Source organism: Notolepis coatsorum (assembly GCF_963971535.1).
Source record: "Notolepis coatsorum genome assembly, chromosome: 4".
Lineage (NCBI taxonomy): Eukaryota > Metazoa > Chordata > Actinopteri > Aulopiformes > Paralepididae > Notolepis > Notolepis coatsorum.
Window position 1 is genome coordinate 71,327,547 of NC_140168.1, and position 14,967 is coordinate 71,342,513.

General features: G+C 39.0%; 1 protein-coding gene across 1 annotated transcript in view; it reads right to left on the minus strand.

Annotated features, from left to right (window-relative positions):
* The window catches only part of rims2b (regulating synaptic membrane exocytosis 2b), a gene marked incomplete at both ends in the record, with an annotated part of 270,766 nt that overhangs the window by 61,901 nt on the left and 193,898 nt on the right, over positions 1-14,967 (minus strand). Inside the window, 2 exon segments of the mRNA XM_084311974.1 lie at positions 6,854-6,969; positions 9,099-9,121. Coding sequence (XP_084168100.1) covers positions 6,854-6,969; positions 9,099-9,121 — 139 coding nt within the window.

The following is a 14,967-nucleotide window of genomic DNA, read 5'->3' on the forward strand; positions in this document are numbered from 1 at the left end:
TTTTCATTTTTACCGATGTTTTATACGATTTACCGAAAATACGAATTTATCGAAAAAATTCTAATTATATCTCTTTTATCGTAAAACCGCAAGGAAATGACTAAATCCAGATTCAACCCTGCCATTGGAAAGAGGAGCCTTTTCCCCATCCATAGATGTATGATTTGGCCATAATAAGGTCAAGGTCAAGTTCAAGGTCAAATATGAATTTATAATTAAAATCGTTTTAATTAAAAATCATTTATTACTGTATCTACAAATCCTTCTGTTTAATCATCGTCCCTTTATTCATTTGCTTAGATTTTTTTTTACACTTGATCTCAAGAAGGTGCTGAATGAGCTCAGTGAGCAAGCTCGGCTTGCTCACAATTGTAACATGGTGTTATTCACCGGCACAGATGCAAAAATAAATCATAATTTATATTCTCCCTTTTTCCATTACAATTTACTCAAGCCTAGTAACAGACACAATATTTCTGACACTGGAAATACATACCCCCAGGTCCCTAGATGTTCCTAGATACCAGGAACATGCAAATTGGCCTTGTAGAAGTGGAGCAATCTTCCATTTACTTAGGCATGTACCTTTAGGTGAGATTTCTGAAAATCTCTACAGCTTAACAGGTTATTTACTAGGTGCTATAGATAAAAAAAAAATTATATAGCTAAATCTTCTTTTTTATTTTAACACTTTGGGTGCCATGGGTTAAATTCATGATATACCATAGATTGCCAGCTCTATTTGTCTATGGAGAAGTACCCCTTCTTTGCATGGCTATAACTTTTTAAATTCTATTGCTACATTGCCATTATTAGGGCCCATTCAAAGTCCTATATGTATTGTTCATTGTGTAGCAACGTTAAACTTTTTCATTCACATATTCATACTAAAGTATGGTCTAATGCAGGGGTGTCAAACTCATTTTCACAGAGGGCCACATCAGCATTATGGTTGCCCTCAAAGGGCCAAAGACCGTATAAATGTTAATGTAATGTAAAATAAATGTAGCTACACATTTACATATTGTTAAACATGGTGTTTCTGTATTTATTACTTATTCAAGTTATACATATTGCATATTCATTTGCATAAATGTAAAAATATATGTTAGCTTATGTTATTTTAACAAATAATTTTAGTTTATCAGAACCCCATATTACTCCACCAATCAATGATCAAACCATTCAAGTAAATAACAAAGAAGAATATCATCAAATACAAGCTATGACATTAAGTTTGTTCAAAACCTTTTTGTCACAGTCAAGAGGGGCAGAACTAACAACTGTGAGCTGCAAAGAACACGTGGGACAGATGTAGCAGATGTTACAAAAACAAATGGCTGCACACAACCTTGCAGAGGCCATACATCCAACTAATGGAAGATAGTTTAATTAACTTTAATTAACAGATTGCAGAATGGGTACAGTACAGTACAGCTCAATACACACAATTGTTAAGGGGATGCAGACCAGAGAAAGACTTTCGACTTGTTTACATCAGGGTCCCCCATTTTCAATTCGTAATGAAATTGCTATTATGTGTCTGCATGAACACACAACTGTAACTGTACTCAAAAATAACAAAATAAGGGTTTTCTCAGTTCACAACTATATTGGTCAAGTTTTGGGTGGGACTTGTTTGCGTCCCTACAGCTTCTTATTCAATTGAGCGAGATGCTCGGTTATGTCACACAGCCAGTTTGCATCTGACAGTTCAGACAATATTTCTTCAACCCTTTGTTACCTATTCCGCCTGGATCTTTTTTGTACTTTGGGCTGTAAAAGAAGAAGAATGTCTGAGGAGTAAGTGCTTTTGGCTTTTTTCCTTTGTTACCTCAGATGTTCAACATACATGTATGTGTAAGAATGTGTAATAACTAAGGCTGTCAAAGTTAAAGCTTTATTAACGCATTAACCCACAATTATTTTAACACTGCTATTTTTTAACCCAATATTAATGTAAATTTTTTTTTGAGCTCTTGGGGGGCCACATCAAATGACGTGGCGGGCCGGATTTGGCCCGCGGGCCGTGAGTTTGACACCTATGGTCTAATGTATAAGTATGTTTTCATCTCTTTCTGCAGCTTTCTCCAGAACGTGATTAGAGCCCCAAATGCATTATATTGATGATGCAATACAGTTTTATGGCAATCGGCGCGATATAAAAAATTCCAACTAGACGTACTTCTAGAAGTTACTACACGTCATCTGATGTTGACCGGATGGGCTAGGGGGCGTTTATAATTCCGTGGGCAGCGTTATACCAATCATCTAATGTGGGTTAAATGTTGATCATAGCAGTTAGTATCGAAGACGGTAATTTTACACGCTAAAACTCACCCCAATCTCCTCGCGCCGTTGGGCGATCAGCGTAGAGTAGAAATTTTACCATTATGGGATGTCGATTTACCCGGTCCATTTCCAGGTTGTATAATGGTATATACATCCAAATCATCTTGTTTATCGAGTTATTGGCAATGGATCGCTATATATTGTGACGAGCCAGAGTGCCGGGAGCCAAACCGAGTGCCCGGAAGTAATATGGCCGACCAGCACAACCTCCACAGCACTTCCTGTTTGGCGATTGCGGCGATCGGCCACCAGATGGCGCTCCTGAACCGCCAGAGAGCTCAGTGGGTCCTCCTGGTGGATCTCAGGCCAGCGGAGGGGAAATATGAATCCGATCACAGATTTTTTAAATATTGATATTAAAGACGCTGTAAAGCGTCCTTCGGCAACTTGAGCATGGCCGGGAATGACGCTGGAAAGCGTTTTCCGGCACCCAAAGTGTTAAATAATACATATACAGACCTTTTAGAAAGGTGTGGAATATAAGTATTGTTCCCCCCACCCAAAAAACGTATAAATACATTTATCTTTTCTTTTTTTTGTGGGTCCAAAATAAATGTTGTTGTTTACATCTTGCGTGCATACTATATCTATATTTGTACATATCCCTTACCTAGTTACGGTGCTGGCCAGTATGACTTACTACCATAGTGTCACTGTACATAATAATACTACAACTCTGTACATCTGATAGCACTATTACTCAATAGTACTAATTAATATATTTTATACCCAGTTTAATCACCTGTACATTGTATATTGCTATTGCACTTTACTGTTAGATTTGCACTCTAGCAAACTTCTTTTCGTTGTACTGTACTTGTGCTGTATAATGACAATACATTTGAATCGAATCTAATCTAATTTCCCCCATGTGGAATGCACCTGATTGGATAAATGGTGGGACATCTAGTGGCTGAATGTTATCTATAGCACCTTTTAAAAAGTATTGGTTCTATGGTTCTTGGTTCTGTAATATAATTAGCTTCAGTTGCAAATGATAACAAAGCAGCCAATCAAGCCCAGAGATCCGGAAGAGGCCCTGAATGAGTAGTAAGCACCTATTATACAATGGCATGCAAATATCTTGATTCTGATTGGCTGAAACAGTCAAGTTAGACGTTGTTATATCGTATAACACACTCCACGTGACCCCAGATCCCTCCCACAACCGAATTACTTTTTTTTTTAAGTCTGAATGAGTCCGCCATAGATAGACAAATGGAAGTATGAATATCTTTTGAATGAATCCTCCAAAAAAGATACAGTCAACTGGAATATGTTAGTTCGTTACACATATGTTGGATTATGTAATTGGTTTGTCATGACCCATTGTGAAACAAAAGAAAAATTGTGGGGAAAAAAATAAAAAAAATAATGGCCGCCGATTATTATTATAATTTTTTGGTCAGACCATTGGATCTACTATTGGATCTACTTTCTCTGTGGATGGTTTTGTGAATAAATCTCCATTATGCTTCAATTACTGTGTGTTTATTGTATAGCAATAAGGTTGGGTGAATTGGGCCATTGTATAAAAGCATTAAATCACTTGAAGTCGTGTGTTATACCCTAACAACCACCCCTAGGCGTGATTTAATGAGTATAACACACTCCTGCGCGTGATTCTTTTTTTTTCAGGACTCCCTGGAAGAAGAGATCTTGTATCTCAATGGGACATTCCTGGATAAATAAAGGATAAATAAAATAAAATAAATAAATAAAATGTAATGCTTAATTATCACCTCTATAAGACTACTGATTGGCTGGTTTAAAACTACAGGGCTACTGATATGCTCTTACTTGGGTGGTGCCTCCTCCTCATCCTCCTCTCCTTCCTCTCCTTCAGATGATTCTCCACTCTGCATGCCAGGTCTACCCCCTTCTGCCCCCTCAGTGCCCACCCCCTCAGTGCCCGGCTCCACCCCCACACCCTCCCCTGATTGGCCCTCCTGGACACTGGAGACAGGTGACAACCAATGGAATGAAGCGTGGCATGCAAGAAAGACAGACAGACAGAGAGAAAGACAGACAGACAGAGAAACAGACAGACAGATAGACAAACAGACAGACAGACAGACAGACAGACAGACAGACAGACAGACAGACAGACAGACAGACAGACAGACAGACAGACAGACAGACAGAAAGACAACAGGAAACAGAATTGTGAGGACCCAGAACATGCTCTGACATGCTAATAATAATGCTAATAGAATCCTGCTAACGTAAAGCATGCTAATAGAATCATTCTAATAAAATCATGCTAACGTAAAGAATGCTATAGTCATGCCAACGTAAAGCATGCTAATAGAATCATGCTAACATAAAACATGCTAGTAGAATCATGCTAACATAAAACATGCTAGTAGAATCATGCTAACGTAAAACATGCAAATTGAATCATGGTAACATAATGCATGCTAATAGAATCATGCTAACGTAAAGCATGCTAGTAGAATCATGCTAACGTAAAGCATGCTAATAGAATCATGCTAACGTAAAGCATTCTAATAAAATCATGCTAACATAAAGCATGCTAATAGAATCATGTTAACGTAAAGCATGCTAATAGAATCATGTTAACGTAAAGCATGCTAATAGAATCATGTTAACGTAAAGCATGCTAATAGAATCATGTTAACGTAAAGCATGCTAATAGAATCATGTTAATGTGAAGCATGCTAATAGAATCATGTTAACGTAAAGCATGCTAATTAGCAGAAATGAAACAACTGCAATATGAAATGGAATGACACAGAGATAAAACATGTATAGCTGTGTTGGAGGTAAGGAGGTAGTATAAGTGAAGAGAGACTTGGTCCAAATAATAAACAGTAAACTTTATTAACACATTGGACGCCAGACCCGAGATAAGTCGGGTTAACACGCCATCGCTTGGGCGCCAAACCCGAGAAAAGTCGGGTTTTCTATCGTTATTTCTTTTATTCGATATTCCCATTCATAATCCATCGAGGGAGCCTGTGTTATCATTGGGGATGAGTCTGAGATTGCAAACGTCCAATACTGCCACCTGCCGTCTTGTGGCCGGTATTGCACATCCTTGGAAACTCTGGCTAGGGCTGTACGTCGATCTAAAAGGTCCGGTCCGGGTTTTCCTAGTTGGGCATGGCGAGCGGTTATAACACATGGATTGAGGATAAACAAGCACTCCCGGTTCATGTTCTTTGGTGGATTATGTTGGCAACACGATCGACATCAATACTTGGAATGGCGATCAGATAATTGGAATATTCTTTTTGCAGTACATCCTAGTCAAGATAAGGGCTATATGGTATCAATCTTGCGTTGATCGAAGAATCCCTTCCCCGCGATCCTAACGTATGTGTGTAATGTGTGTGTGTAACGTAATTCCGTTGGTGATGATCGAAGCATAGAAACCCCCCCCCCACCCTTTCATGCATGCATGATGAAACATAATACCGATAATATAGCGTTGATTTCAGATTGATTGTTGATCCAGGCGAGGAACGCCACGGTTTCTAGTGAAATGCACTAAACGCTGCATAGCAGCGTTTCCTGGGATTAGACAGAATTACTCGAAAACTATACTCATATTCACCACGGTATAAAACGGGAATGTATGGATGATTTTATTAATTTATTTTTACATATTGAACGATAGATACTCGATGTCAAATGGGCAATAGTTTTATATCCATAGCTATGATATTTAATATAGTTTAAGCCCTGCAAACACCGCCATGTATCCCTATTCTTTAAATTCTTACCACACGGCCCACAGCGACCTCTGGCGCTGAATGTGTTAAAGATGGATATAAGATAATAATATTTTTTAAAGACTATAGACCTCTCCTGTGTCACGTCATTATGACATCAACCCAAATACATTATTATTTTTTTTTTATTTTTACACCTATGGCAGAAATTAACAGTCTTTTGTCCCATTTACCAGTAATTCTGTCCTTGATACTGCATGTGGGGTTAATGGGAAAATGTTGTACTATTTACTCCAGTTACTAGTTACTTTGAGGAAAGATATTTTGCATAGATGTATGAAGAATATGTGTTTTAAAATGTTATGCCTTTCAACTTCAAGAAGACATAATCAGAGCAGCATTACTGAACTATATACCTCTTTAACATAACCTTTAATCAGAACAGCATAACTGAACTATATACCTCTTTAACATAACCTTTAATCAGAACAGCATAACTGAACTACATACCTCTTTAACACAACCTTTAATCAGAGCAGCATAACTGGACCACATACTGTACCACTCCATGCTCGGGGTGCGTGCTGGAAGAACGTGATTTCCGGGTCAATTATGACCATAACGACCAATCAGAAGATTAATTGACAGAGAGTATTTTCTGTTCCCGTCAGATACTCCATAATAATATATGGTGGTGTGAAAATAGTTCCTAAATGAAACTGTTCACAACAAGGTCTGTGAATTATCCTGAGTAACCGGGTCATGGTTTCTGAACTGCCTCTTTAACTAACTAAGGCTCTTACCTGATCTTGCGCGTGCCCTTGGCCTCGGACATGCTGCTCAGTCTGGAGGCACTGGACATGGCCGACACGTCACTCACATCGCTGTCCGAAGACTTGAAAGACGTGTTGTCCTTCGCCTGAACAGACAGGTAGAGAGAGAGAGAGAGAGAGAGAGAGAGAGAGAGAGAGAGAGAGAGAGAGAGAGAGAGAGAGAGAGAGAGAGAGAGAGAGAGAGAGAGAGAGAGAGAGAGAGAGAGAGAGAGAGAGAGAGAGAGAGAGAGAGAGAGAGAGAGAGAGAGAGAAAAACATACACAATTAGAACCCAGAAGGACAGTGATATTTTCTCCATTGTTGGGGCATTGTTGTTCCGGCATCAAGCTGCCAGCAGAGGGCATCACATTATTGGGATGGGATAGCCCCGATGACCGTGTAAATGAGGACAGGGGTGTGACATCACATTTGATGATGTGGTTCATTCTGTGGGGATTATAGGCCTAGTTTGTAGTTTATATTTATACAGTGTCGGCTGGTCCATAGAGGGCGGTAGGGCGCCGCCCTCCCTGGTGGAAAGTGGTTTTAGATTTTTCTATAATAGTTGATTTTGACCGCTAAAAATATTATAATTTTATTTTTTATAAATAATAATTACTAATTTTAAGTATGTTTGTGTTTAAAATGCACAATAACGTGTAATATATCAAATATAAATCATTGTTTGTGCGTCCTGTTCATCCTCTCTCTCTTCTGGGGTGCTAGAAATACCGCCCCACTGACTGGGCAATGGGCATCAGTGCGCAACGCAGCCAATTGGAAAATGCACAGGGCAACATAAATGCACCTAGCAACTAAATTTAGCCAATCAGCATCTTCAAATATGATGCCTGAAGGGCGCTTTTTCTAGAGCCCCAAGCAGAGTCATTGGTGTGTTATAGGGGGTGCACAAACTGATGACGACAACAATGATTGTCGCAGGGACAGGATTACAGTTGTTGTCGTCGTCGGAAATTGATAATAATCACAACTCAAGATACATTCAGACATTGTTGGGTCTAACTAAATGGATTTATATGGAGAGACATTTATGGAAGTTCAAGCCCGGACCCCAAAGCTTCTCAAAGGGACGGCTCTTCCAATTCATACGTGATGTTCAACGGCAGCAAAAAAAAGTGAGTCTCACTCTCAGCCTCAATATATCCTGTTCTTTAGTTACTGAAACTGGTTGAATATGGCACCGCCCCACCTAGAATAGTTTTCACCAGCCGCCACTGTATTTATATGTAGTTTGTAGGTAATATCATAACCACAACTATTTTCACAAGTGTAGCGCAGCTCCATGACCCCGCAGCACCAACCCGCGAGAATATTGTTCTGTCTAGCTATCAGTTGTAATAATAATAATAATAATTATTATTATTATAATAATAATAATAATAATAATAATAATAATAATAATAATAATAATAATAATAATAATAATAATAATAATAATAATAATAATAATAATAATAATAACAATAATAATTGCATGTTTTACATCTAATTAAAAGTATATGGAACGTGAGAAGACACACCTTTTACCTTAACACGTTTTAGTAAAAAGCTCATGGTACATAATAATAATAATAATAATAATAATAATAATAATAATAATAATAATAATAATAATAATAATAATAATAAACTTTATTTGTTTAGCACCTTTCATACAAGAATTGCAGCTTCACAGCAGTAAAAAGACAAGCATAAAATGAGCACAAAATTGGCAGATCAAGAGCAAGGCATAAAGTGCAGACGTAAAATTAGGCATAAAATAAGCATAAAATAAACAGCTGCAAAATAGACAAAGTCAAGATAAGGCATAGAACATTAAATCACATATATTTTCATATTATATTATATATATTCACATCTTAATATGCCTCTTTGTTTACTGTTTGATTGTCACTAATACACATAAAATATACATACAATCATGAAATTGGCAGATACACAAAGAAAACCAAGTGCTTCAGCACAGCAGTATTTTAGACATTTATTTCTGTCAGAGCCGTAGGTCTTTCTCATATACTCCGACTTTTTCCCCATTCTAAGGTGCATTAGAACAATTTCAGTTCTGAATTACTTTACAGAACAGTTCTGAATTACTGAATTCAACTGAATAATTTACTGGCTGTCCTGGACACACAGAGCAGTGATATACTCTACATGTGTGTAAAGCATCAGCATTATCTATAGTCAGTTATTAAATCATAGAAGAAACACTTACCTTTGATGGATCCTTCACTCCACCTGCAGAGAGAAAGAGAGACAGAGGGAGGGAGAGGGAGGGAGACAGGGAGAGGGAGAGATAGGATATGTATTGTTATCCCGGGTGTAATAGTGTAATATGTTTGCTACCAGCCAGTAATATTATATGTTTATGGTTTATTTTTTACAAGGACAGATACAACCACAGCGACATATTTCAAGAAACTGGCCGTTGTCTTGTATCACAGTATTTTTTTGCTGATGTTATCTAGAGCCGCGTTTGCACCAAAACTACCAGGAACTCTAATTGCCAGGAACTGCATTGCACTGAACTTTTAAGTTCCTTCTGCCCCATTGTTCTCCGCGTTTGCAATGTGGGGAAAAGATCTGTGAATATTAGACAAATTAGTCCGGCGACGTGTGGAAAAAGGTCTCTAGACATTCCAGTGTCTCATTAGAACCCAGAAGGATCATTTTCTCTGATCACGTTATCTTCGTTATCACGGTTATATTAAGATAAGATAAGATAAGATATTCCTTTATTGATCCCCTTGGGGAAATTCAGGCATCATAGCAGCATAGGGGGGAGGGGGGGAGGGGTACAGGTAGTAAAACAACACAGTATACAGGTAGTAAAAGACAACACAGGCAGTGTAAACAAATTGATCAATATGGTCAATATAATTTACTATCTGACTAGCTGAGGAATATTCACATTATTCACAGTGTCACATAAGGTGCAGTATGCATGAGGTAGTGTTATAATTTACTATCTACTGAGTATACATTAATCAAAGTACCAGGGTAGTCTACGTTGTCCCCCTTGGGTTCCTATAAGTCCCAGGTCAATGTCTGGTAGCAGTCGCTGTCGCTGCCCCCTGTTGTGGGGCCTGGAGGCTGCTAGTCGCTGCCCACTGTTGTGGAGCCTGATGGCCGCTGGTATGAAGGACTGTCCGAGGCGGTTAGTTGAGTGTCGGGGGGGAATGAGTCTGTGGCTGAACGAGCTTCTCATCTTGACTAGCTCGTCGTAGAGGGGGTGGTAGGGGTTCTCCATGATGGCATCCAGCTTCCTTATCATCCCCCTCTCTACCATCACCTCAAGTCTAGGTAGCTCGACTCCCACCACGGAGCTAGCCTTCCTCACCAGCTTGTTGAGCTTGTTGGTGTCCCTTGAGTTGATGTAGCCTCCCCAGCATGCCACAGCATAGAAGAGGATGCTGGCCACAACAGACTGGTAAAAAGACTGCAGCAGTTTGTTGCACACATTGAAGGACCTGAGTCTCCTCAGGAAGAACAGCCTGCTCTGTCCCTTCCTGTAGAGGGCCTCTGTGTTGTCCGACCAGTCCAGTTTATTGTTCAGGTGTACCCCAAGGAACTTGTATGAGTCCACCATCTCCACATCCACCCCTCGGATGGAGATGGGAATCGGGGGGGGCCTCTTCTTGCCCCTCCGGAAGTCCACCACCAGCTCCTTGGTCTTACTGGTGTTGAGTTGGAGGTGGTTGCTGTCGCTCCACCCCACGAAGCTCTCCACCAGGGCTCTGTACTCCTCCTCATCATCGTCGGTGATGTAGCTTACGATGGAGGAGTCGTCTGAGAACTTCTGCAGGTGGCACCCGCTGGAGTTGCGGCAGAAGTCTGAGGTGTAGAGGGTGAAGAGGAAGGGTGACAGCACAGTTCCCTGCAGACCAATGTTCCCTGCAGACTCTTTTGCCACATATTAGACTCTTATTTCCAAACGAGGTGCGCCCGAATTGCCTACTAGGAATGACCTTTAAATACTTAAAGAGCTACAAACATTTTACCTGCTTAGTTCATACAAGAGATCATCAAGAGATTTGCTGGACAAAATTATATCTTTCAGTACCCGTCCTTACAGCAAGTTAGTACATATACATGGGGGGTTAGGTGCCCTTGGTCAGAGGCAGTATTGGCACAGATGGTACTGGGGATCTAACCAGATACCCTATTAAAAGTTTTTATAGTTTTTGTTGTTTTTCTCTTCACAGATAACAAATAACAACACACAACAACAACAACAACAACAACAACAACAACAACAACAACAACATCTACAACAACACAACAAACTATAACAAAAAAAGGACAAATAATCACATACTATTTACAACATGATCAAACAAGCAGCTTGTCCCAGTGGCCATCCAGGCCCTTGTCAGAGTCTTTTAACATTCCATGGTCAACAAGTCCAGATATTCCAGCCAATAATCCCTAGTGAAGAAGGCTGGTTTACACTCCTTCCAGTTTAAAATAATGAGTCTTTTAGTGGATAAGCAACACAATGTCCCAAGCCAGATAACAGTGACTGCAACATTAATATCCGGCATTTGGCACAGCAGACATGCTATGGGACATATTGGGAAATGTACATAAAAGAAACTCTGACACAACAAGTGTAATAAATCAAACTTTTGCCAAATCCAGTTGGGAGAGACGAAAAGTCAAAATCGATGTGGCTACATTTGTGTAACCTGAGCGCCCCTACTGGTTGAGTATTGTTATTGTGCGCATAACCCGTGAACTGTTCTGGCCACACTCTACTTTGCTGCATTATATCATCTGCATATTTATTTATTTACTGTATAGACCTGTTTGATGTTTACAAACATACTGTGTTCGAGCCAATCAGCAATACCAACTGAGTCACGTGACTAAGTTGCCCCGGACCTGCGCGAGCTTCTGCGCTAAAAGAATACAACTGGGCTCTATGAAGAAACCATGGCACTCCCCTGACTAAAAGTAGTTTCAAACAAAAACGGCTGGATGTCATTTTGCCAAATCAGCATGGCTGTGAGTGTGAGTCTTTCACCTTTCACATATCTAGCTTTGGCATCATTGATTGTTTAGATTGCTAGCATGGCTAACAAATGCAAATATAGTGTTCTGACCAGAATTACGTTCCTTTCTGCCCCGGTGATGCACGTGCACACTGAGTCTGACGTAGGCCTATACGGCAAACAGGTCTATAGCATTATATCATCTTGAATATGTATTTATTTACTGTATAGCATTATATTATCGCCATACATATTTATTTACTGTATAGCATTATATCATCTCCATAATATGTATTTACTGTACAGCATTATATCATTTGCATTACGGCTGTCCCTGACTAAGGATTTGGATAGTCGACTATGATTGGCCAAAATTTGCCGTTAGTCGACTATTAATAAAAAAAGAAAAGAATTTTTTTTTTTAATATATATATATTTTTTTTATCATTCCATTTGGGCTGTGGGGGTGCTTAATGTCTGAAGGAGTCGACTGAAGGCTTCTTGTCCTCTGCAAAAGCATGCAATTGGTCCACTGATGGATACATATTGATATTTGTCTAGTCTAGTGTGTTCATTAGATGGGTGAAATCCTCTTTCAGTGCCTCTGTGCCTGTTTTCTTAGGCAGTTAGCCTCTGGTATGCGTGCCATTAGCGTTAGCCACGCTTCTAGGCCTCTTTTCTTTTGGGAAGAATAATAAAAAAAAATACTTAAAAAATATATATTATATATATATATTTTTATTCGACTAAGAGGTTGGCAGTCGACTGTGGCTCCTTTCGACCAATTAGTTGACTAATCGACTAATAGGGGTCAGCCCTAATTTGCATACATGTTTATTTAACGTATAGCATTATATCATGTCTGAGAAGAGGAGAGATAGATGATAGAGAGATGAAGAGGAGAGATAGATGGATAAAGAGATGAAGAGGGGAAGAGGAATGAGTAACACTACCTGCTTCTTCATTTTGTGGCACTGTCACCTCTACTATCACCAGACGGATGGATGGATGGATGGATGGATGGATGGATGGATGGATGGATGGATGGATGAATGGACAAAAATATAATTGAAAAAAGAAAGCAAAGATGAATACAAATAAAGGACCAACAAAGTTAAACAGATGAAGATGAAACAAAAATCGAAAGGAATAGATGGATGAAAGGCTGAACAGTGATTGAGAATGGTCTACTACTAAACCTAAACAGATCAGAGGAACTAACACTAATTAACGACTATCTAACTAACAGTTACTATCAGTTTCTAAGATCAGAGGGAGGCCTACATTTTAAACTTAGGGTGGTGATATACTTGTTAACTATACATATATATTATAGCTATAGTTGTGACCGCGCCCAGTGGTTGTGCCCGCAGGTCGGCTGCAGTCAAATCGTGCAAATTACAATAGAAGATTTGTTTAGTTTTTTTCCCATATTATCAGTTTGAATGTTTAAGAACATGTTTACTATAAAATCTAACAGTTAAAGTATCTCTAATAGTAACATTTCTTTGTAAAAAAAAATATAATAATAATTACTCATTGCGTGGGGGCGGAGTTAAATTTGCATGCAAATCAAGGCGTGTGCTTTTGAGTTTCGAGTGACACCCATAAATAACGCACATGGCCTTTGTTTACTATCGTTGAGCTTCTTGTCACGACGGACGCCCAGATGCTTGCAGCTGCCCTGAACAAACTTTCAGCATCAGGACAAGCAATTGATGCATTGGATTTAATGAACGAGTACATATTAGACTTAATCGTGTTAATCGTGTTGATGACTCTGCATCTGATGACGAAGACTCCGATGGAGAAGACTTGATTTTCGATCCGATAAACAGCTGTTCTGAAGTGGAGGAGGACGACTCTGTTAGCGGGGTCGTTGCACTGGGCTAGTCAACGGAATCAACCATGAGATTGGTTGAATATATGGCTGTTTTAACGGTGGACAGTGACATCAATGTAGATTTTTTCTTTTTTTTTAAGTTTGATTGCAAATGCAAGCTGAGGCGAAAAGAGAATTCCGAATGGCAAGCGTTGTCTTGTACCAAGAAACTGTCGGAAGAATTTATCTACCAAAGCAGGATGAACACTGAAGAGAAAGGGACATGTGTCTTTTAGCCAAAAGACCAAGAAAGTGAACAGCTTCTGTCTGGCTCCACAAACAACATACAGAGTCCACGACATCGTGGTCTGTCGTGCAACGTTCTGCTTTCTTTATGGGTAAGTTGTTGACTTGTTTATATAAATATAAATATATTTGGAATGTTTGTGTGTGGTAGTGTTACCGCATTTAACGGCATCATAACCTCTTAAAATTCAGATGGCTCGAGGGCGTCCCGTTGTGTATCTCTGATACAAAGCTAAAATGGCTGCCATTTGATTGACACCCTGCTTGACCTATTACCTGCTTCCAATCTCGGGTCAGTTTCAACAAGCGTCAGTTTTTCAAAAGAATTACCACCTCTGGTTTCGCCTCTCAATGACCGGACCGTGGTAATACTATAGTCACAGTGTAATACTAATGTTTCCTCTAAAATTACTTTATACTACTCATCCTATTGATACACTGACTGACAGCAACTTTATTTCAGTTTCAGTTTCAGTTTCAATTTAAAAAAAAGGACAGTACACATTAATAAACATTTCTGTAAATGTGTCAGTTTTAGCCAGCTGTCTAATTCGCAACTGTAGTCCTTTTGGCAAGATGTTATGAGACCGACAATATAATATATAAGAAACATTAACAGTGCAACACAGTATTTACAACATAATCCAACATAATAATAAAAGCAATAATAAAATACACAATAAAATGACTAAAATGATTTCTACTGTGATAACTGTGAATTTCATACTCCTCTATCCACTAAGTGCAATATTTGTATACTTATTCGTCCTATGGATATACTGACTGCTGCAAGCAACTTTGTTTGCTGTGATAACTGCATTTTTGTGATACTGTGATCTATTGTGTAGCACATTTTAGGTTGTGAGTTCTGTATCTCATTGTATGAAGTATAATGACAATAAAGACTCTATTCCATACTATTTAATTCTTCTACTTTTTTCCATTTTTGTTTTGTTTTTGAC